This window comes from Cynocephalus volans, chromosome 1 (assembly GCF_027409185.1).
Source record: "Cynocephalus volans isolate mCynVol1 chromosome 1, mCynVol1.pri, whole genome shotgun sequence".
NCBI lineage: Eukaryota > Metazoa > Chordata > Mammalia > Dermoptera > Cynocephalidae > Cynocephalus > Cynocephalus volans.
The window spans coordinates 6,707,213-6,731,799 of NC_084460.1; the positions used below are offsets into that span (position 1 = coordinate 6,707,213).

The 24,587-nt window shown below is 47.4% G+C and overlaps 2 protein-coding genes across 2 annotated transcripts; both read right to left on the bottom strand.

The window, feature by feature from the left end:
• Positions 1 to 9,540: 9,540 nt before the first annotated feature.
• Positions 9,541 to 11,298, bottom strand: TMEM121B (transmembrane protein 121B). Its single transcript, XM_063088679.1, has one exon. The coding sequence runs from the start codon at positions 11,296 to 11,298 to the stop codon at positions 9,541 to 9,543; it is 1,758 nt and encodes a 585-aa protein (XP_062944749.1).
• An 11,344-nt stretch (positions 11,299 to 22,642) lies between these two features.
• Positions 22,643 to 23,133, bottom strand: LOC134362234 (small ribosomal subunit protein eS25-like). Its single transcript, XM_063077550.1, has one exon. The coding sequence runs from the start codon at positions 23,067 to 23,069 to the stop codon at positions 22,650 to 22,652; it is 420 nt and encodes a 139-aa protein (XP_062933620.1). The 5' UTR covers positions 23,070 to 23,133; the 3' UTR covers positions 22,643 to 22,649.
• Positions 23,134 to 24,587: the final 1,454 nt, after the last annotated feature.

Below are 24,587 nucleotides of genomic sequence, written 5' to 3' on the forward strand. Positions count from 1 at the left end.
ATTTGGCCCATAGCAGTAGAACCACGAAGCTCAAAGTCCCAGACAGTGCATGGCCCATACTCAGCCCAATGGCAGCAAAGGACCAGGTGAGGGAGGAAAGGAACTGAGCCCTCCCAGCCACTAGCCCCTCTCAGGCTCCATCTCTCTCCAGTAATCCCAGAGATGAGCATCACTGGGTCCACATGTCTACTGAGCTTGTGTGACATTTCCCAGCTCCTGATAAACACTTACTGAACGTCCAGAGTGCAGAATCCCATGGTGGAGTCAAGCCCACCGCAGAGCTAGTGCCCTGCAGCACACGGCCCATGTGATCTCGGAGCTTGAGCCGCAACTCTAGCTTTGCTGGCCTTCGAGGCCGTACTGACAAACACCCTCGATTGGCCCTGTCCACTATGCCCCTTTATCTGCAGGGCAGCTGCTTACTTTTCCTAACAGCTTCACTGAGATACAATTCACAACTGACCCAGGACAATTAAGTGACTTTTAGTATATCCATAGACTTCAGCAACCATCAGCACAATCAATTTTAAAACATTTTGTTACCCCCAAAAGAAGCTCAACACCCCTTAATCATTACCCTCTAGCCTCTCCATCCCTAGGCACCCCCTAGTCTAGTCTTTCTGTCTCTACAGATTTGCCTGTTCTGGATGTGTCATGTAAATGGAATCATAAAATCCTCCAGGGCTTCCTGACCACTTCTTTAATGTCATTCCCTGTTCCTCCTCACATTCCCTCCCTGTATTAGTCCATTTCTGTTGCTCATAATGAAATACACAGAACTGGGTATTTTATAAAGAAAATGAAATTCATTGCTTGTGGTTTCAGAGGCTGGGAAATCCAAAGTCCAGGGAACAGCAACACGGGGGTCTCACATGGCAGAAAATGGCAGAGCAGAGAGAGAGAGAGCCATCAGAACCATGCCCATTACTCCACAAATGGATCAATCCATTCACAAGGGCAATCTTCACAATCTAATCACCTCTTCAAAGTTCCACCTTTCAATTACCATAGTAGGATTTCCCACCCTCAACAGTTGCAGTGGGGATTAAGCTTTAATGACTTTGGTGGGGGGGGGGGACAGTCACTCCACTGCATTCCACACCTAGTCCCCCCAAAGTTCATGTCCTTCTCACAGGTTCACATTCATTCCATCCCCAAAGTCTTAACTTATTTCAGCTCAAAGGTCCAAAGTTCAAAGTGTCATCTGTGAAATCAAAACAAGTTATCTACTTCCACGAGACAATGGCGGGACAAACATAGGGTACATACTCCCATTCTAAAAGGGAGAAACAGGCCAAAAGAAAGGTGTAACAGGTTCCAAATAAGTCCAAACCCAGAAGGGCAGGCATCAAATCTCAAAGCTGATGAATCATGTACCTTGACTCCATATTACATGTCCTCTGCACGCTGGTGTGGGGGTTGGATCCCCAAGTCCTCAGGGTGCTCTGCTTCTGTGAACTTTCCTGGTCTCAGATGATACTTCTGTGAACTTTCCTGGTCTCAGATGATGCTTCAGCTCTCACAGGCTGGTACTGCACTCTGGTACCTCCACAGGTCTGGGTCTCCATGGCGGTCCTGCTCCCATGGCTCCACAAATCATGGCCTTGGTGGGGTTTTTCTGCTGCAACTCTGACCATTTCCTCTTGGTCTTCCTCTAGCAAAGACTATGCAGTCAATATGCCCCTGTGACAGATTTATTCCTGGGCCCCCAGGCCTTTCCATGCCTCTTGAAATTGGGGTGGAGGATCCAAAGCCTCCACAACTCTAGCATTCTGCGATCCTGCAGACCTAATACCATGTGGACGCCGCCAAGACTTCCAGCTTGTATCTTTCAGAACTGCAGGTCCAGCCACACCTGGGGCCAATTTAGCCATGCCTGGAGCAGCCAAAGCAGCTGGGGTGCTGGTGTGGGGAGCAGCATCCCAAGGTGGCCTTGGACAGCGAGCCCATGGAGGGTAGCTTGGGCCTATTCCCCATGACCATTCTGCCTCCCTAGGCCCCTGGGCCCTTAATGGAAGATGCAGCCTCAAGGATCTCTGAAATGCCTTCAAGGTCTTTTTTCCTTTCTCTTGATAATCCCTTTCTTCCGTACTCATCTCCTTAGCAAACGGTTGCTGGGCTACACCATTGAATTGTTCTTCTGAAAATGCTCTTTGCTTCTCTACCACATGGCCAGGCTACAAATTTTCCAAATCTTTACACTCTGCTTCCCTTTTAATTATACATTCTGGCTTTGCATCATGCCTTTTCTGCCATGACTCAGCATAGGCTATTACGAGTAGCCATGAAGCTTCCTAAATACTTGGCTGCTTAGAAATTTCCTCCGCCAAATACTCTGGGTCAGCACCTTTAAGTTTCACATTCCGTGAAACTTCTGGGCATGAACAGAATGCAGCCAAGTTCCTTGCCAGTTCATAGCAAGGGTGATCTTTGCCCCAGTTTCCAATAAACTCCTTCTTATTTCTATCCGAGACCTCCTTAGAATGGTCTTTACAGTCAATGTCTATATCAGCATTCTGATCACCTAACAAGTCTCTAGGACATTCCAAACTTTCCTTGCCAGCATCTAGCCTGTTCCTCCAAATTCTTCTAGCCTCTCATCAACATCCAGTTACAAAACTGCTTCCACATTTTCAAGTATTTCTTATAAGCAACACCCCACTCTTGGTACCAATTTTCTGTATTAGTTCATTTCTGTTGCTCATAACAAAATACACAGATCTGGGTATTTTGTAAAGAAAATGAAATTTATTGCTTATGGTTTCAGAGGCTGAGAAATCTAAAGTCCAGGGAATGCATCTGGTGAGGAAGTTCTTTGGTGGTGGCTTTACAGCAATGCAGGAGTCTCACATGGCAGAAAATGGCAGAGCAGAGAAAGAGATCTCCTCATGCTCTCCTCTTTTAAAGCCCTCAGAACCACGCCCATGACCACCATTATTAGTCCATCCACTAGGGCACAGTCTCAGAATCAAATCATGTTTTCAAGGCACCACCTTTCAGTTACCTTAAAAGGACTTCCCACCGTCAACAGTTGCAGTGGGGATTAAGCTTTAATGACTCGCGGGGGGGGGGGCATTCACCCCACTGCACCCCCTTCCCTACAGTCCTCAGTCTCATGCTGGTCTTTGCTCACCGTAAGTGCTGGAAATTCTGTCAACCTGAGTGGTGTCTGCTGTCAGCCAAATGCCAAGAGCTACAAGAGCACATGTAAATAAGTCATGCCTTTATTTGTGTGTTATTCTAAACCATGGCTAATAAAGCCCTGTTTCACCCAGAAGAGCCCCTCCAAGCTGTGACTTTCCCTCCTCTTTGGCCCCTCTCCTACACGGAATGCAGCAGAGGTGGCTCAGTGCAGGCAGAAGACACTGCAATCAACACGTGACCAGAACACACAGCATGGCATCTCCACGTGACATGTCCTGTGCAAACATGGATACTGCCACCATGCAAGCTTCCAACTCCTATGTAGGTTTCTGTGAATTTTTCCTGCCTACTGTCTTGATCTTAGTCAAGAAAAAAAAGAGGAGAATAATTAGATGGTGATCTTGCCGTTACTTGACACAGTGCTTTGATTCAAAACCAGTTTCTCTTTTCTGCTTAGGAAAGTCCTCAGAGGCGTTTAGGTTTAAAGAGCGTTTCGTTCAGCAGTTTGAGATGGGATCTCTGAATGTAAGGGTGTGATGGGTTTCACCTACTCCCTGCTCATGTTTCAGAATTAAATAGAGCACAGGGAGGTGTACTGACAATGCAGCGGGCGGTTTTAGTTCTAAGCACTTACACTCTGCAGTTGGTGTTCTCCCTTCCCAAACAGACAAGGGGAGTGCCAGGCCCTGTTCTGCCTAGCACTTCCTGAGACTACCGGCCAGCTCAGGGCCACAGACATGGTGGGCTCCAGCTATGCCAGGAAGTAAGGGCCCAGGGATGCTTTAGCTCAGAAGCAACACACACTGGTTTAGCCCAGGCCTTGTGTCCACAGGTCAGGGGTGTTGGACAGAGAGGTCCCTTACACAGAGGACACCACTAACGAGGTGTTGGACATTAGTTAAGTCATCTTCCCTAGGTCACAGGTTGCTCATCTCCAAAATAGACGTGGCAGGAGTTCCTACCTCACAAGGGTCTTCTGAGGAGTGGCTGAAATATGTGTGAGAAGCCCTGAAGTGTCCTGTGCCCAGAAAGTGTTCAGGATATGCTGGCCACCCTTGCGTCCATGTGTGGCTCCCCTGCCACACTAGCTCTTGTGGGAAGTCCTGAAGCTCCTTGGGCTGCCTAGCAGAGAAGCAGAGCAGCTGTGCATCCTGAGACGCGTAGATCCAGCCTCCTCCTGCTGGGGTCTTTCTCCCTCCCTCTGGAGTTCGCCTTGAGATTACAAAAATGATACATGCTCCAATACTCAGCAGATATCGGGAGCTCAAAAGATGTGTTGACCGAGTGACTATGCTCATTGTGGGAAAATGGCAACAGTGCAGCATCCATAGATTAAGTATTACAGGAGAGTATAAAGAAAGCCACTGTCCCCTGGCCCTCGGGTGTCAGCCACTGATTGGCTGCCCCATCGTTTCCCATGCTCGGCCTCCTGCATCCCCTAAGTGGTTTCCAGGTCCCTCTCCTTGCCTTTGGCCTCTGCCCAGGTCCTGGCCCTGGGCCCACGCTCTTGTCCTCTCCATTTAGGTTGGGTAAGGCAGGTGGTACCTGCTGAGCTGGCCTTGTCTGTTAGAAGAACGTGGATGTGCCAAGAAGTCCTGCCCAACACACGTCCCCCCACCCTGGTTCCTTCCCCAGAAGGAGGAGCCCCTTAGGTTTTCAACACTTCTGTGTGCATTGGTTTACTAGATGCAACAGTGCAACAGTGACTGGGAGGAGGAGGAGGAGAGGGAGCAGGAGGTGGCAGCAGGGGCCCGTGTTGGCCTGCACCCTGACATGGGCGTCCCGCTGGCCGACCTTGCTCACCTCTTCCATGGGCTCACCCGGAAAATGAACTAAGCCCCTGCTTTTTAGCCAGAACTGTAAGGCTTTAATGGAGGGGGAGTTGAGTCCAGTTAACAGCTGAAGTCTGAAGGCCGCCTGGGGTGGGGCAGGTTGTGGAGGCAGCCAGACCTGGGCTCAAGTCTGGACTCCCTTCCTGGATACAGCGTGGCATTGAGCAAGCTCCTCCTCCTTCCAGGCCTCTGGACAACAAAGAAGCTACTGGAGGTGGCTGTGAAAAGGGAATAAGCTGATGCTCTCGAGCACCTGCCACCGCCAGCCACATGGAGCATCTTTGTGCTCTTCTTAGGGCCGGAACCACAGGGTCAGACCCCCCAGGCAGGCCCCAGTGTGGTCCCAGCACACCCCTGCGTGACCGGCTCACTCCTCAGCCGCTAGCCTGCCTTTTACAAAGTGCCTTCTGATGTGCCCCAGGTGGCCAGTTGGGGAGCGACGGCTTGCCTACCTATGACATTTATAAATATTTATAACATGCTTGCTCAAATTAATCATGTTATTTTACATCAAACTTAGGAAGAAAACGAAGACATGGTCTTATGTTGTTCTGTAATTATTGTGTGTAAACTCTCCCCTATTGTGATTAAAAATATCTTGAGGAAAAGGACCATTTTTGCATCAAATATCACCTCATTTAATTCTCTCCACGGCCCCATGAGGTGTAAGTGATGAAAAGGTTCCAGGAGGCCAGGTGACCGCCTAAAGCCACATGGCCAGTAAGAGGCAGGCTGGCTGGGCTCTCCCACTCTGCGTTTGCCTCCCTTGCCTGACTGTGTCAAACCACTGCATAGCTTTGGATTAGCCAGAAGATCCACCTGTAGGGTGACAACACAGAGTGGTTTAGCAGTACCAGCTGCCTCTGCGCTAAAAAAATACTATGGTTTTGTTTTGATCCAACATCTGCCTTAGATTTAACAGTCTCCTTCATGTTAAAAAAAAAAACAAACCAAAAAAAATCCATGGCCTTGTCATTCATACATAAGAATTCATGCTTCTGGCTAAGGCAAGAGTAATAGCAGAGTATTTCAAAATTAGTGTCTCAAGCCTCTCTCCCTTTGGTAAGCTATTCTTCAAAAGAAATGGGAGTGCAAGCCCAGGGGCGCTGGGAAATCACACTCAGGCTTGCCCACCTGAGCTAGCTACGCCTGCAGGAAACCTGGCTAGACACCCACCCGCTCCAGCCGTGGCCCACAGCCTCCCTGAAGAGCATGCCAACTGCCTGGAAGGAAGTAGCCAAGGTGTACCCACACTGTTGACATGAACCTATAAAACGATGACAAATGTCACAGTGACATTTAAGAATTTAGCAAGGAAACCAGGACAGGAAAGATCTTAAAACAAACCACACAGGAAGCTTGTCACAAGTCTCAAGTTTTTTTTTATTTTCTGAACAGAGTCTGGTTTTATTTTTAAAAAGAGAAGGAAAAAAACCCATGATGACTGCTAGTGAGGTGCCACCGCCCTCCTCCTCTGGGTCACACCTGCCAGCTAGCTCTCCTCCAAGCCCATGGACTCAGAACCGGGGCACGCTAAAGCATATGGTCTTCAGAAAGGATTGGGTCTTTTAAAAACAAATAAGGATCTGGGGGCTCAGATAGAGGAAGCCCCTTCCTTGCTGAAATGTGAAGAGCAGGCAGATCTAGATTCTGAACCCAGGACTCTTATCTGGCTTGGCTTAGGAGGCAGCGTGCCATCTTGGTTACCAGAGCCATGGGGCACATGTCAGGGGCCCCCCTACACTACAGATGCCCTAGAAAGCAAGGAAAGGGAAGCTGTAAGGGTCATTTCTTGTGAATGGGGAAAGGGAGGTGAGGAAAGGACTGAAGGAAAACATACCAGAAGGCCGGGCCAACCCTCTTTGCACCACATGTTTGCAACAAATGTGTAAAGGAGGATGCTCAGGGGTGAGTTGGGCCATCAGATGGGGCCTGAACAGGCCTGTCCTCTGCCAGACTTGGCCCAGTTGCCATCAGTTTCTTGATGTACCCAGGGAAGTGACAGCTCGTCGGAACCTATCGCAGCCTCCCACCAAAAGACCCAGTATGGTTCTCCACACTGGCCAGCCACCAAAAAATTGAAAAAGCAAAAACAACCCAACAGTACTCAGAAATTTTACAGTCAGGGACACTCTGCAGGCAGATGGCCATCTCAAAAGTAGAAAGGGGGTAGGTAAGTCAGGGGCCGGCCAGGGACCGGCCATGGCTCAGACACGACGTCCTATCACAGTCACTGAGATTAGGTAGCAGAGAAACAGCAAAGCTGGAGAGAGGAGGTGGCGGCGAGGGAGCAGCTATTGGTACCATCCAGGGCCTGAGCCCCGGAACCTTGAGTACAGTCAAAGGGAGAGGAGAGGAGTCAGTAGGGAGAGAAGGCAGAAAAAACTGATTTGCTGTGAAATCCAGCCAGCCAGTACTGAACTGAGGGACAGGGTGGAGGACAGGGAGCCCAGACAGTGCATTGAGTGTAAACATTCCTCGCCCCATTCCCCACTCTGAGAGCAGGGCAGGCTCAAGAGAACCCTAGTCAAGCCATTGGTCCCTCTTAAGTCTCTGTCTTCATGGATGGCTTCTGTCCATGAGCCCCCTCAGCAGCTGGGAGAGAGGGGCCCCAAGCAGCCCTATGCTTTCAATGCCAACAGGACCAAAAAAGGGAGGGGCCTTGTCCTGGGTGCTAAGTGGTCAGTGACTTGACACTTTTGGCCTCTCCCTGTGGTGGGGTCTCTAGGGAAGACCAGAGACAGCGCAGCTGTAACAGGCCCTGCAATCCCACCCCAGCCCAAGTGCCCACAGCACCCTCTCCTCCCCCAGCCTGAGGCTTCAGACACGCTCAGTGCAGAAGCACGGAATGTTCTCCAAATGTATCCCAGCTGACCCACCTTTACAGAGAGCCTTATGACCACGGCTTTCAAGAGCCATAAACTCAAAGACGCTAGAGTTGGAAGGTAAGTTAGAGATTACTTATCTAACTTCTAATTTTTAAATGTGAGAAAACTGAGGCCCAGAAAGTAAAAATGCTATGCCACCCAAAGCTAGTGAGTGACAGAGTCAGAACTAGAATCCATGTCTTCTGCTCCCTTGTCCAGGGTTTGTTACACCACATAAAACTTTGCAAGCATAAGCAGGGACAAGGGGAAACAAAATTTCTCAAAGTTTTTCCCCCACCCCTCCTATTGAGGGTGGAGGAAAGTGAGTATTTCCTGCCTTGCCCCCTGCTGTCCTCCTGCACCCTTACCTCTCCTGAAAGTATTTACCCTGTCTCAACGATTCCAAGAGTGATGTCCCACATTAGAACTACAAGTGGGCCACCCCTGGATGTCTTCTGTCATCACCCTCAACAAGAGGAACACTATGGGGAAAGGGCTCCGTGGTCTGCCATGTCCTCAGTGAGACCCTTAACCAGAGCAGAGGAGAAAGGTCTGATCTACACCAAGACTCCTAGAGGAAGCACAAATGGGCAACTGGGTTTCCCACTCCCCCTGGTCCAGGGGAGGCCCAACTTCACATCCATCCAGGAACCCCACCAAAGCTATTGCTTTGAGCCAAGATCTGACCCAGCCGGCACAAACCACGGAAAGGACGAGAGTGCAGAGGGAGGAGCAGAGGGGGCCAGCCAATGGCTGGTGCTCCACAGACCCTGTAATTAATAACACTGGCACCAAACCCCAGCTAGATCTGGTAGCCATGTTGAAAGTAACTTCTGAGTATTCCGTATTTTTTGCAGGCAGCATCAGTGCATGACGCAACAATATTGAAAGCACGGAGGTAGAAATGCTCACTCACCCAAAAAAGGGTGCAGTTTGGTCCTTTGAGTACGGACCTCCTCTCCCCCCGAGCTGAGAAGAGAGGAGCAGGATTAAAGGTGATCCCAGGTGAGCTTCTCCCTTGGAGGAGAGCAACTGGGCAGGCAGCTCCCAGGGGCCCAGCTCTTCCCGGGAATTAGTGGTCACAACTTCAGGAAGGAAAGAGGAGTGGTGGGGAGGGCAAGGCCTCCCCAGATCACCCACCAATTGTAAGGGGCCACAGGGTGGACACAAGAAAACAACACAACACACACACAAAGACAAGCTTTGCACTACCATCTGGAAGAATCCAACAGACACATCGGGGAAGGGTGGATTCTGAGTCGATTTCAAGGCATGGAACAATGGCCACTAACCACAGCCTAAAAGAGGCTGGCACCTCCAAGAGAGAGGAAAGGCCCAAGGCCCAGCACCACCTGCTGGAGCATCCCTTTCCTCCATTCTTCCCCACACTGAATGGGAATTAGGGTGGAGGTGGGAAAAGCAAGACGCGGAGGGATCCATCCGCATGGAAGTTAGGTGTTAGGATTAGGATAGGATATGCAGAAGGGAAAGTAGGGCAAGTGGACCTTCGTCCCTCACCATTAACTGCTGGTCTCTCTCCACACAGTCTGCACCCACGGGTGCAGAGCACACACTGGCCCTTAGCCCGATTAACATTACCTCTTCCAAACAGAGCCTGATAAGATCTGGCTGAGAAGTCAGAGAACAAGGGAGCTAGGGTCTCTCACCCCGACAGCAAGCACCTGCCTTTCATCCCCTCAATTCTGTGAGGCGACAGCCAGAGTGTTGACATAGCCATGGGCCCCTCCCTCATTCTCCGCGATGCAGTGGCCCAGCTGGGAGCCTCCCTGATGTGGCAGCGGTGGAGGTGGCGGTGGGGCGGAGGGCGGAGCACTGTAGCCCCCTCTGGCCCGACTGGGGGAGGCCCGACTGCCCCGGTCCCAGCAGCTCTCCAGGGCCTCCAGGCCGCGGCAGCCGAGGAAGAAGAGGTTCTTGAGCATGAAGATGGAGAGGGGCTGCTGGTAGCTCACCACCAGGAGGCACCGCAGCGCCAGCAAGGGCACGTCCACCAGGCAGCCGCCCAGCAGGCGCAGAAGGCGGCTGCAGCTGCCAGGCCCTGAGGCCTGGCCCCAGGACGAGGCCGCCGAGGCTGCGGCATTGAGCTCGTAGAGCCAGAGCACCGGCGAGGCGAGGGTGAGGAAGTAGACGGCGATGAGCAGGTAGCGCAGGTGCGCGGGCAGCGGCACCCGGTCCTCCAGCATCAGCTCCACCAGGGTGAAGCTGTCGAGCAGGTCAAGGCACGTGCCCAGGAAGCAGCCGGCGGCGCGGTGCTGCTGGGGCTGCAGGAGCAGGAGTCCCCCGGAGCCCGAGGTGGCGCCCGCCTCGCTGATGGCCCGCACCAAGCTGTAGAGCAGGGGCACCGACAGCGCCATCGTGAGGCGGAAGCCCGTGGTGCCGAAGGGCGCGCGCAGCTCGATGAGGTCCAGGATGGACGTGCCCAAGATAAGCACCACCTTGGGCGTGAAGGCGATGGAGTAGATGAGCCAGGCCAGGTAGGCGAAGGCAAACTCGCCGGCCGCCGCGGCCGCCCCCACGCCGCCCACCGGGCCGCCGCCGCCCCCGCGGCCGCTGCGCGCCTTGGCCCCGGCCACGGCGGCGGCGGAGGCGGACGAGGCGGCGGGCAGGTGCAGGGGCGGCGCGGCGTGGTGGTGGTGCTGGTGGTGGTTGTGCGCGCTGCCCGCCGAGCCGCCCCGACGGCCCCGACTGTTCTTGGCGAAGAAGATGGCCCAGCCCACCACCACCACCAGATCGGTGGCGATCCAGGAGCACCAGTACAGGTCGGTGACCGCGATGAGGTACAGGTCCAGCAGTCCGCCCTGCGCCAGCAGCAGCACCACGGACAGCGCCTGGTAGCCCCAGCGGCACCCGGGGCTGGGGGAGCAGCCGCGGCGCCGACCCCTGCGGCCGGAGCGGGCCGGGCGGCCGCAGCAGCAGCAGCGCGAGCAGCAGGAGGCGCCGCTGCCGGCCCCGGGCACGCCCGCGCCCCCAGCCGAGCGGCCCCCGGGGCCCCCGACGGCCCCGGCCGCGGCGCCCCCGCCGAAGTCCGCGGCGGTCATGCTGCAGGAGGAGGTGGGTGTGGAGGCGGAGGAGGCGGTGGCGGCGGAGGAAGAGAAGGCGGCGGGCGCGGGGTCGGCAGCCGGGGCGCTCCCCTGAGCCGGGGGCCCCGGGAGCGCGGCGGCGGGCACCAGCGGCTTGCTGATGCTGACGCTGTCGTCGTCGTCCTCTCGCTCGGCGCCCGTGCTGCTGCTGGGGGAGCCGCCGCCGCCCCCGCCGCGTCTGCCGCCGCCGCCCCCGCGGCTGGTGCTGGTGCTGGTGCTGCTGTCGCCCGAGCCCCTCCGACCGCGGTAGGAAGCCCCCCGGAGGAAGAGCGGCTGCAGCCGGGCGGCGGCGGCAGGCGGCGGGAAGGAGCCGGACGAGGACGAGACCGAGCGCGGGTGGCCGAGAGCCGGGTGCATTGTCCTCCGAGGGGCTCCTTCCCCGCCGCCCCGGCTGGAGAGGCGGCCGAGGGGAGCCGGGGCCGGCCGCCGCCGCCTCCCCAGCGGCTGGGACTCGTACCCGAGTCGGGCAGCGGCGAGATCCGGACTGGAGCCACCGGACCGGGAGAGCCGAGCTCCGGGAGGCCGGGAGCAGAGGTGGGCGCGGAACCGAGCGCCGCGATGACGGCGGGCGAGGCGGGGGCGGGGGCGAGCCCAGCCGGAGGAGGGGGACTGACGGCGCGGAAACCAGGACTGGATTCCAGAGAGAGGCGGAGCGCCAGAGAAGGAGAAAGCCTGGTGCGCTGGATCGGCAGGAAGCGAGGGGAGAGGGGTTCCCAGGCATCAGAGTTGGGCCCGCAGGATGAGAAGGGAGGGTCCGGTGGCTGCCAGAAAGAGGAGCGACGCCTCAGGCTGGCGGGGGACGGGGATCGGTGCTGGGACTTTAGCAGAGCACAGGATTCCCGAAGAAGTCGCTCCGGAGTCCCACCAGCCGACCCCCTGGAGTTAGACACCGGAGGGTCTCAGTGCAGACCAGGCCTCCAAGGACAGGGCTCAGGCGACAGATTCAGGCTTCTATGGCAGGCAGCAGGGCACCTTCGCCTCTGCACTCCTTCCCGAGGGGCCGTCTTGCCTCTCCTTAAGGCACTTTAAAACTAATGGAGGAGTCAGGCCATACTGATAAAAAGGATCAAGAACAGCAGCCCCAGATATGTAGTTCAAATCCACGTGCCCAGCACTGGGTTCAGTGAGCCGCCCTGGGGGAGGTCCCAGTTTCCAGTGGATGGGGAAGCTCCCTGACTACAACTGCTTGAGAAGAGAGAATAGGTAAAGGGGTGGGTCAAGTGGCACCAGCCAAGGAGGCTTTTGGTATTCTCAAAGGTTTTTAAAGCAGGAATTGGAAATAACAAGATATACCTAGCAGAGAGGAAAGTAAGCGGACATTTAGAGGTATGGGAAACTTGATGAAAACAAAGGCCCAAAGAGTATGATGGTGAATATTACAACCCCACAGTAGACAGAGCCCTGCATCAGCAAGCTCAGGAGCTCACACTCATTTACCCATGGACTGGGGCATAACTGGGGCTGGATATCCGGGCAGCAACTCCGTCATTCTTTTAGGGGCTTAGGGCAGAAGAAAATTACTAGAGCAGTTGGGACTCAGAAAAAGATCTGAGGCTCATGTATAATGCGGACATCCCATTCCCGGCCCCATCTAAGGCTGGCAGGAAGCTTGCCCGCCCTTTCCTCCCTCTCCACATCCCTCAGGCTGCTGTTCCCTGTCCTGATTCCATTACCCTCAAAGCTGTTGCTGCTGGGCTCATCTCCCTAGACAACAACACACAGCCTGAGGGAGTGGATGTGGAGAACCGCAGCAGTTAGCTGCCCAGGCTTTGCCCCTAAATCTGCCTCTTATTGGGTCAGTTTCAGCCAAACCCGCTTTCTCCAGCCTCTTGGAGGTCAGTCTGTACAACCAATCCATAGTAGATGTGGAATTTAGAACTCACCACCTGCGCTATTTCCACCTGCCCCTAAAACACATAACTTCTGAAAAGTTCTATGTGCAATCATCATGCAAGGCACAGCAGGTGCAAGCAGGAGGGCCTGCGGTCCTAGCTCTGCCACTTCACTCACAGCTGTGTGATCTCGACCTGGGGACTTCCCCTCTCAGAGCCTCAGACTACTGTAAAAAAGGGACCCAGCTTACCTTAATGGTTGTTGTGTGTAAAGGTGCAGGTTATACACTCAGTTAAAGGTAGTTTGTGTCATAATTCCACGTAGCTCGTGTCTTAGCCTCCCAGGGAACATTTTCTCATGGCATGGGCCACCAGTGGCTGCTATCTGGGCTGGATCCCTTCCCAAGGCCACATGTAAGCTCTGCTCCCCCTCAGTTTGCACTTTGGTAAGGGCCAGGGAGCAAAAGCTGCTATGATTAGGAGCACTGGTTCTTAGAGCTAGTCTCCACAGGCCTCGCAGTGTGAGAGACTCAGCTATGCCAGCCTGTGCCAAGGCCTATCCACACAGGGCAAGGCAGGAGAAAGCAGTGGTACAGCCTCCACTCATGCATGAGCATCACGGCAGGTCCAGCAGGTGTCAGGGCTGAGTCAGTCCAGGTAACAAAGCCAACTGGGGAGCTGCCAACTGCCAATGGAAGTGATTACAGCCAGTCTCCCCAAGGAAAACACCAGCCAGCAGCTAACACAGAAGCTTGCCCAAGACTCCTACTCAAGGTAATGAAGCAGTTGAAGAAGCAAAAGCAGCTGATGAAGGCAAAGGACTGGACTCCTACGAGAACAATGAAGAACCTATCTCCACAACCACCCCATGCCCCCCCACCCCGGCCCACTCACACATGCTCCCTCCTGCTGTCTGATTCACCTGTCAGGCCTAGGCCCTCCTCTCACAGGTGCTTTCACGAGGACAGGTTTCCCCCTGTGGCACATGCACACAGTCTTTACTTTAGCCTGGGAAGGGCTTGACAAAGATGTGACAAGGATGAGAAAAAAGACAAAAAGACTTTCTCACATACAAAGTGAGTAAAAACATCCCACAAGTATCTAGAAAAGGAAAGAAATAGTTACTGAGCACCTCATAAGCACCTGGGGTCTATGCTGGATGCCTTAACTGAGAGACGGAGAGGTAAAGCAGCTTACTCCAAGTCATGCAGCTAGTTAAGGGCACGGTGAGATTTAGACTTCTGACTCTCAGCCCAGTGCTCTCACTGTGCTCCCAACTCTCCTCCTCACAAACTCAAGACAGCAGCAGCTCATAGGCACCCAAGGAGACAGCGATAAACGAAGCAGGTTTCAATCCAAACAATATTTCCCTAAGCACCTGTTAAGTGCTGGGCACTGGATAAGGTTCCTTTGACCTAACATTCCTGTCCTCCAGGAACTCAAAGGTGGTAGATAGACAAGGAGGAAGGGAGAGATGCCCCTCCGTAGTCAGCCCAGCAGGAAAGGAGGCTCAGTGGGGCAGGGCCAGCCTTTCCTAGTACTGATCCATTCTGTTCTTTGTCACTGCCCTCTTTCATCTTCAGAGAAGGAACAGAGAACAGGTCCAAAGGGAACTGTTGTAGGGATGTGTGGGCCCCAAAGACGCTCCCTGGGTGAACATGAGATGAGGAAAGGCACAAGCACAGTCCTCTGGCTCTCAGCTTCACAACCACCACACATTGCCTTTTCAGAAAAAGGGAAGCTCGCCAGCACTGCGACTCAGCAGGATGAGTCTGTGAAGGTTCAGCTCATCTGGAACCTGCAGCCTCAGAACTTTGAGAGCTCTCTGAAGACAGACACTATATCTACCCCGATTCAGAGATCCTCTAATTCCTGGAGCCAGGCTGTGTGCCCTGAGCTGCCCAAGGATGTCTCATGAGATAAAGGAGAAGTCCCAGCCTCAGTGCCCCCAGGTGTCAGTCCCTGAACTAGGTGGTGGGGTTCCAGAGGCTAACAAACAAACAAAATAAAAGTAAGTTCTTTCTTGGAAGGAGACAGACATATAAGCAATAAAGTACTATGAATGTTATGGCCAAATTTTACACAGGGTCCCGAAGAGGTGCAAAATAGGAGAGGCTCAGTAAAGGCTTCACAGAGGACGGGACATGAGAGCTGTTTTGAAGGATAAGCAGATGTTGCTTCGCAGACAGGAGGTGGAGCTGTGTTAGGAGAGGTGAACAAAGGACCTACGTTGTGAAACAGCAGGCCCTTTGAGGGGTACAAACATGTGGCACTGCTGGAGCATGACATGTGAGCAGAACATGCAACAGAAGACGAGGCAGAGGAAACCGGCAGGGCAAGGTCACAGGGGACCTCCCACCACAGGCTGAACCTGGGCTGTATTCCAAGGAAACAGGGAGCTCTTGAAAGCAGAAATGTCACATGAACAGAATGGCATTTTAGAAAAATTGCTCTTGTAGTGGAGATGACAGACTGGAGGGGACAGAAAACAGAAGCACAGACACTGTTTTCTAGTTCTGGCAATACTGTAAGCTAAATAATAAAAAACAACTCCCAAGCTTACCAAAAAACATTAATTAAAATATAACATTCTTTTAAATGCATAGTTGAGAGTAAGGGGAATTCTTGGGGCCATAAATAAAGAGGGATATAAAAACCAGAACAGTAAGTGAAATAAATGATGTTCTGCGTGCCTTCAGATATGCAGTCAATCACAGTAAGCCACACTGTCTAATATGGTGGGACTTGCCACGTGTGGCTATCTAAATTTGAATTTATTTTAATTCCTATTAAGTAAAATTAAATTAAAATTTAAAATTCAATTCCTAAGTCTCACTAGCCACATATCAAGTGCCCGTAGCCCCATGTAACCAATCGCAACCATACGAGCTCAGATATAGAACATTTCATTTCCATCACTGTGGCAAGTTCTAGTGGACAGTGCTGATGGGGACTTGGATAATAGCCAAGCAGAGACAGGACATGACATTAGACCCATCTGAAGCAAAAAGACTGAGCTCAGCTTCCTGCATAGAACCACAACCCTCAGTGAAAGGGTAGACTAGAAAGACAAATCTACCACCAATACAAGGAGACCACACAGAAATGAATGAGCACTGGCCTTGGCTTACAGTGAAAGAAAAATCTCCCCTGCAAATTCATAACCATGCCTCAGTACCATACACAGACTTGGGATCTGAACAATGTCATGCTGAGAAATTAACATAGATGTTGGTCACAGGCTGGTAACAACCACGGGTTGCCTAGCAAAAGCAAACATAAATCAGTTCTGGAGGACACACCTTCAATCCAGGCTTTATGGTATTCCACCAATAAAAGTGAGTTTATAATCCCAAATTACAAACCACACAAGGAAATAACCCATCATGAATAAAAAGTCAGGAGATGGAAAACATAGCAAGATTAGACCTCCAAGAACTTCAGATAATGAAGGCTTATAATACCAATAGGTTTACCATAATTAAAAACATAAAAAAGAATAAAGTACTATCAAATAGAATAATATAGAAAAAGAAAAGAATAAGGCAGGAAAAAGTACTTCCAGATGGCTATGTGTGGATCTCTGTGAATTTTGCCCCAGCAAAACAACTGTAACTGGTAGGTACTATAAAAAAAAAACAACGGGCCGGCCGTGGCTCACTCGGGAGAGTGTGGTGCTGATAACACCAAGGATGCGGGATCAGATCCCATATAGGGATGGCCAGTTTGCTCACTGGGTGAGCGTGACACACCAAGTCAAGGGTTAAGATCCCCTTACCGGTCATCTTTTAAAATAAATAAATAAATAAAATAAAAAATAAAATAAATAAAAAAATTTTTAAAAAAACAACCACCACTTAAGGTTTCTGAAAATTGTTCTATGGCATACAGCAAATGGGAAAACATTTACTCAAGTAAATCTACTAAATCTCAGTAAGAAATGTGAATCTGTGCCATTTGAACTACAACCCCACCCCCACCCCCACCCCCAGCTCCATATGACAGAAGCTCTCCTCCAGATGGGTTTGGCCAAGAGGAAGGGGCTCCCTCCCCCAGCTCTCAGTTTAGAACAAGTTTCTCCTCAGGAGGGGCTGGCTACCGGCATTTCTCATTCCCCACCCCCCAGCTTCATGTTGCAGAAACTCTTCCAAGCAAGCACAGATGAGAAGTCTGGCGCTCCCTCTCGCTATCCAGATCCTACTTGTAGACTGGAAGCGCTAACCCAGGCATGGCAGGCCAGATCACTTTATCCAAGTTCACTTATAGAACGGAGGCTCCACGCAGAGAAAGGCAAGCTGAGAAGACCAAGAGCTACCATCCCTTCCTCCCACCCCTTCCCACTCACAGATACGGTGTATCATTCCAAGAGAGGCAGGCCACTGTACTTAGCTCCAGAGCAATGGCACAGAGTTTCTGTCCAGGAGAGAGCAGTTCAACCTAAGGGGACTGACTTTATTTGGAATAGAGTGTGGGGAGATTCAAGCCTAGGGCACTGTTAAAAACAATAGAGATCTTCATGGTGAGGAATTTAGAGGAGGCTGGTTGCTTTAGGATGGTATCAAGTAACACAGAAGACCAGCTAGAGGTTTAACAGAGAGAACCAAGGAAAGAGACAGCTAAAAAGAGCCCTTCTGGGGTCACAGCAAACCTCAAAGGCTGGTGTCAAGAATCTTCCCTACAAAGGGACCCAATTTTACTGGATCAGACTATAGAGCAATTTATGCCCCAGGTCATTGTCAAAAAAAAAAAAAAAAAGCAATTAGTGGAGACTAACAGCTGGGTGTGAGACCAATAAAAGTAGACCAGCCAGAAGCTTAACAAGGAGATCAGGGAAAGAGACAGTCAAAAAACCTGCTGAAACCACAGTCACCCCTGTGGGGAAGGGAGACTGCACATCCAGGGCTACATCTTTTGAGGAATGGCATCAGAGGCTTCACACTACAGGGGAAATAGATTTCATTCAAGTCATTTGGTGATGTTACTAAACAAACACCAATAACAAAATATTCCAGGGTGTAGGGGTAAGGGATGGGGATCATGATTAGTTTCCAGAGTTACTACAATGTATTGCTAAATGTCCAGCTTTCAACAAAAAATTGAGACATGCAAAGACATAGGAAAGTGTGACCCATACACAGGGGAAAAAAGCAGGCGACAGTAACTGCCTTTGAGGGGTCCAGATGTTGGACCAAAGACTTCAAAGCAGCTATTATAAATATGTACGAACTAAAGGAAACCATGCTTAATGAATTAAATATGATGGCAATGTCTCCTCAAACAGAGAATATCAATAAATAGAAATTTTAGTAATAAAAAAAGAACCAAATGAAAATTCTAGAGTTGAAAAGTACAATACCCAAAATGAAAAATTCATTAGAGGAACTCGACAATAGAACTGAACTGGAAGAAGAAAGAATCAACAATCTTAAAGATAGACTAATAGAGATGAAACAGTCTGAAGAGCAGAGAGAAAATAAAATAGGAAAAAAAATGAATAGAGCCTCAGAGAAATATGGGATGCCATTAATTACATCAACATATGCATGATGAGAGTACATGAAGGAAAGGAGAGAGAGAAAGCAGCAGGAAAAATATTCAAAGAAATAATGTCTGAAGCTGGCTAGTTAGCTCACTTGGTTAGAGCCTGGTGCTGATAACATCAAGGTCAAGGATTCAGATCCCTTTAATGGCCAGCTGCAAAAAAGAAAAAAGAAATAATGTCTGAAGACTTCCCAAATTTGATGAAAAATGTTAATCCACACATCCAAGAAGCTCAACAAACTCCAGGTAGAATAAATCACAGAGATCTATAAACCCAGAAACATCATAGTTAAAATGTTGAGTGCTAAAGACAAAGAGAAAATCTTGAAAGCAACAAGAGAAAAATGACACCACATACAAGGGAACCCCAATAAGATTAACAGTAAACTTGTCTTCAGAAAGAGTGGAGGCTAGAAGACAGTGAGATAACATATTCAAAGTGCTGACAGAAAAAAGTGAACAAGCATCTTATGTCCAGAAAAACTATCTTTCAAAAGTGAAGGTGGCCAGTTAGCACTCTTGATTAGAGCATGGTGTTGGTAACACCAATGTCAAGGATCCCCATGTTGGTCAGCCACCAAAAAAAAAAAAAAGGTGAAATAAAGATATTTCTATACAAACAAAACCTGAGAGAACCCATTACTAGTACACCAGCCTTATAGGAAATACAATACCAAAAGAAGTTCTTCAGGCTAAAAGCAAATGACACAAGACTGTGATTCAAATCTACAAAAGACCAAAACAAAACAAAAACAAAGAGTACCAGTAAAGATAATTATGTAAGTAATTGTAAAAGACAGTGTAATTATATATTTCTTCTCCTTTCTTTATTTAAATGCAATTGCATAAACAATATTATAATTGTATTGTTGAGCCTTTAACATATACAAATGTAATATATTTGACAATAACAGCACAAAGAAGGTGGGTGAGAGCAAAGCTGTATTGAAGCAAGGAAATGACACCAGATGGTAAATCAAATACACAGAAAAAAATGAAGAGAACCAGAAATGGTAAATATATATATATATATATATGAGAGATTCAGTATATGTTATACATATGTTGTGTATAATGATTATAGCTCAAAAAAGGGAAGAAATAGAGCTATATAGAAATAAAGTTTCTATATCTAACTGGAATTAAGTTGGTATAACTCTGAAGTAGATTCTGACAGACTAATATGTATAAGCCCTAAAGCAACTAGTGGATTGAATTATGTCCCTCCCCCACAAAATCCCTGAAGCTTGAATTGTGTCCCCCAAGTTTTATGTATTAGAAACTTGGTCCTCACAGTGACTGTTAAGAGGGTGGGAAATCCTATTATGGTAATTGAAAGGGGGAGCCTGGAAGAGGTAATAAGATTGTAGGACCATGCTGTAGTGAATGGATTAAAAACGGTGGTCAGGGGCGTGGTTCTGAGGGCTTTAAAAGAAGAAAGAAGAGAGTCTGTCTCTCTCTCTGCTGTCTCTGCTTCCACCATCTTGCAATGTGAGACACCAGGTCAAAATCGTCACCACCAAATGGACTTGGGACTTCCCAGCCTCAGAAACTGTAAGCAATAAATTTCTTTTTTTTATAAATCACACAGTTCCAGGTATTTTGTTATAAGCAACAGAAATGGACTAATACAGCAACCATTAATAACTCTAAATATAGTTTAAAAATCATGAAAGGAATTAAAAGCTACAATATGAAAATTCACCTAATACTAAAAAGAAAAAGATCAAAAAAATAACTTCAATCTTCAATCCCACCTGAGGTGCCAAAAAAAAAAAAAAAAAAACAAAGCCAAACAACAACCTCAGATTTTAAGTACACAGTTATTGAAAAAAATGCAATAGATAAGTTAAACAACAAATTTGACACAAATGAAGAGAGTTAGTAAATTTAATATATATCTTAAAACATTCTGTAGAATATATACAGAGAATAAGAGATTGAAAATATATAAAAGCAAGACAAAAGACATATAGATTGGGAAGATCCAAAATATGTCTAATAGAAGTTCCAGAAGGAGAAAATGAAAAGAATAGGGAAAAGACAATAAAGAAGTTTTGGCTGAGAATTTCCCAAAGTTGGTGAAAGAACTTCAATCCACAGACTTAGGAATCACGATGATTCCTAAACAGGATAAATAAAAATAAATATGCTCCTAGATGTTTTGAAATGAACCTGCAGAACATCTTGACAAGAAAAAGGTCATAAGAGAAACTAGGCAGTAAAAAACAAATCACATACAAAGAACAGCAATTAGATTGACAGCAGACTTCTCATCAGAAATAATAGAAGACAGAACACAATGGGTAGTGAAAATAAAACTAATTATCAGTAATCACGATAAATGTCCTATTAAATGACAGAGATAATCAGACTGAATTTTTTTAAATGTTCAGTTATATTTTATAAGAAATATGCCTAAAACAGAAAGACGATGAAAGATTTAAAGTAAAAGGCTGAAAAAATATACAAATACATATTTAATGTATTTATATAAATAAACCAGGTAAAATTCAACTAAAAGAAAGTGAGTCTGGCTATATTAAAATTAGGAAAAATAAACTGTATGCCCAAGAATATTCTTAGAGATAAAGAATTTCACCATATAATGATATTAGAGACAGTATAGCACAGTTATTAAGGGCATATACTCTAGCACTAGACTACCTGGGTTCAAATCCTAACTGCACCATTTAGAAGATGGGCAAGTTATTTAACCTCTTTTTCCTTGATTCTCCCATTGGCAAAATGGGGACAATAATAGTACCTACTTCATAGAGTTGTTATAAGGAGTTAATATATAAAAAATGAATATAATATATAAATTAATGAATTTAATATATAAAAATGCATAAATGAATATATAAAATATATGAAAAATGAGTAAATGAATTAATATATAACAAGTGCTCAGCACATAGTGCTATATAAGTATTTGCTGCTATAAGAGGACCAAGTTCCAGAAAGACATCATAATTCTGAATTTTTACTTACTCAATAACATACCTCCAAAATACACAAAGCAAAAATAGATAATATTTATAAGACATTGGCAATTAATAACAACAGTGGGGAATACAAACATATCTCTCAGTAACTAATAGATCAAACAGATAAAACATTGGTAAAGACATATGCGAATTAAACCACATCATTAACAAGCTTAATCTAGTGGCTGAATTTAGAACTCTGTACTCCCAAAATTAGATTATTTACCAATACATGTGCAACATTTGCAAAATCTGACCATGTACAGATCATATCCCTTGACCACACAGCAATTAGATTTGAACATAATAACAAAAAGATAACCAACCACCCCCCACATATCTGAAATTTCAAAAACATACTTTCAAATGACTTATCCAAAAATTAGAAAATACTTAGAACTTAATGATCAAACTACTTGTCTAAAAGAATGGGATACAGTCAAAGCAGAAGAGGAAAAATTATAGCCTTAAATGTTGATGTTATAAAATCAGCAAGTCTATATAATAAGCTACACATCCAACTTAATAAGTTGGAGAAAGAACAGAGTAAGTGAAATGAAAACATAAAGGAAATATTAAAGAACAGAAATAATAAAAACTGATATTTAAACACAAATATTTGGCATGATTTTTTAAGAAAAAAGAAAAAGCACAAACAAGCAATATTAGGAATGAAAATGGTAATCTAATTATAGAAACTATAGATTTTCTTAAATGATAAAATATTCTGAACAATGTTACACCAATGTATTTGAAAACTTACAGAAAATGGAAAATTCCCTAGAAAATATGATTTTCCTAAACGGTCAGAAGTAGAAAAATCTGAATATACATTTAATTATTTAAGAAATTGAATTAGTAATTAAAATTCTCTCCACACATTTACCAGATCTAGATCATTGTGTGTTTTCCACTGATATTCAAGAATGGATAGTTCCATCTTAAACTGTTTCAGATAATAGAAAAAGACAGACTGGGCTGCCATTTATTTCACAAGGGTAACATAAAAAACACCAAAACCAGATGAAGACAGTAGAAAAAAGTCAAAATATATTGGCTGCTATGTTTATATTTATGTCCACCCCAAATTCGTATGATGAAACCTAATCCCCATTGTGATAGTATTTGGAGGTAGGGCCTTTGGGAGGTGTTGTTAGGTCTGAGGGAGGGCCCTCATGAATGGGATTGTGACTTTACAAAAGAGACACCTGAGCGATCCCTTGCCCTTTTCACCATGTGAGGACACAGCAAGAAGATGGCCACCTATAAAGCAGGAATGGGCCCTCACCAGACACCGAATCTGCCAGCTCCTTGATCTTATATATATATATACATATATTTTGACTTAATAAAGTTTTATTTTTCCAAACGTACAGTTGGTTGGACCTGTTCGTGCATCTTCACCAGCAGCTGGGGCATCTTCACCCTTGGTATTCCTGGTATAAATTACTTGAGCTCTGTGATTTGAAACCAATTTGATAAGTCCTTTACTAAAGAGCTCCTGAAGGGCTGCCCTGGCCAGGGAACCATGAATCTTCAGTCTCTCAGAGAGCACAGCTGGGGTTATAAGTTTATAGTTGGGAACTTGCTTACAGAGTTTGTCATACATAACTTTGTCAAACAAGACAAGGTTATTGAGCTTATCCCGAACTTTGCCTTTGGACAACTTCTTTCTGGCGTTGCCCCCAGATTTGTTCACTGGATCTTTGTCTTTCTGGGCCAACTTTCCAGCATCTTTCTTCTTCTTTTCATCCTTGGGTGGCATCGTGAAGCTCAGAGAGCAGCGGCGACGACTGCAACCTACCTAAGATCAGCTCCTTGATCTTAGACTTCCCAGCCTCTAGAACTGTGAGAAATAAATCTCTGTTGTTTATAAGCCACCTGAAAGTGAGCCAAGATGCCGGGTACCATTCAAGCTTTATTAAAGGAAAAGAATCTACCGGGCTGTGCTCATAGTGGGGAACAGCCCGGGGCTGCCCTGAAAATGAGGGACAGCACCAGGTGTGGGGATGGTAGAGCTTATATTGGTATGTTGGCACCAAGAGCTGGGTGATACCATCAAGGAGGGTCATTATGCTAATGTGGATCGGGGTGGAGAACTGCCTCCTTGCATAAGCAAAAGGGGTTTCTATTTAAGTCAGGAGGCTTTTCCTAAAAGGAAGGGGGCGGGGGGAGGAGGTGGGCGGTGCCATTTTGTACTTGGGCTTGTCTAAAGTGACACTGGTTATGTTGCAGATCTATTATCACCAGTCTATGGCATTCTGTTACAGCAGCTTGGATGGACTAAGAAATTGGTACCAAAAAGCAGGGGGTGCTGTAACAAATATGTAAAATTACAGAAGCAGCTTTGGAACTGGTAATAGCTAGAGGCTGGAAGAGTTTTGAGATGCACACTAGAAATGTGGGTGTTCAGGCTGATTCTCATGAGGGCTCAGAAAGAAAAGATAAGAGCTGTAGAAAAACCTCAATCTTCTTAGAGAATACCTGAGTAATTTTGAACAGAATGTTGATAGAAACATAGACAGTAAAGGCCATTCTGATGAGGTCCCAGATGGAAATAGGAAACATGTTATTGAATATTGGAGGGAATGCCATCCTTGTTATAAAGTGGTGAGGAACTTTGAATTGTGTTCATGGTCTAATGTTTTACGGAAGGTAGAATTTGCAAGCAATGAAATTGGGTATTTGAATGAGGAAATCTCTAAGCAAAGTGTTGAAGAAGTGACCTGGCTCTTCTTGACTGCCAATAGTAAAATCTGACTAGAGAGAAATGATTTAAAGACAAAATTGGTGGGGTATTTTAGGTTTTTTCTTTTGTTTTGTTTTTTTTTAAAAAAGATGACTGGTAAGGGAATCTTAACCCTTGACTTGGTGTTGTCAGCACCACCTTCTCCCAAGTGAGCTAACTGGCCATCCCTATATAGGGATCCAAACCCATGGCCTTGGTGTTATCAGCACCACACTCTCCTAAGTGAGCCATGGGCCAGCACTTAAAGACAAAATTGTTAAGCAAAAAGGAACAAGAACTTAAAGATTTGGAAAATTATCAGCCTATCTGTTAGGCTCAGCGAGACAGAGAAAAAGGAGAGAGAGACTCAAGCCAGGCACCATTTCAGTCAAGAAGATTTATTCCACAAGCGTGGAGGGGAGACCAAATCAGATCAGATCATTTCCTGCCCCCATACAGACTAAAAATGTTTTATAAGGATTGAATTAGAGGAATGGTATTGGGTGGTCATTTTTGCATAAGAATCTGTTTTGCATAAATTCCGGTTTTTCTTGG

Bases quoted from the DNA above. Each gene is read 5' to 3' on its own strand.
- TMEM121B (XM_063088679.1), bottom strand. From the start codon at position 11,298: ATGCACCCGGCTCTCGGCCACCCGCGCTCGGTCTCGTCCTCGTCCGGC.
- LOC134362234 (XM_063077550.1), bottom strand. From the start codon at position 23,069: ATGCCACCCAAGGATGAAAAGAAGAAGAAAGATGCTGGAAAGTTGGCC.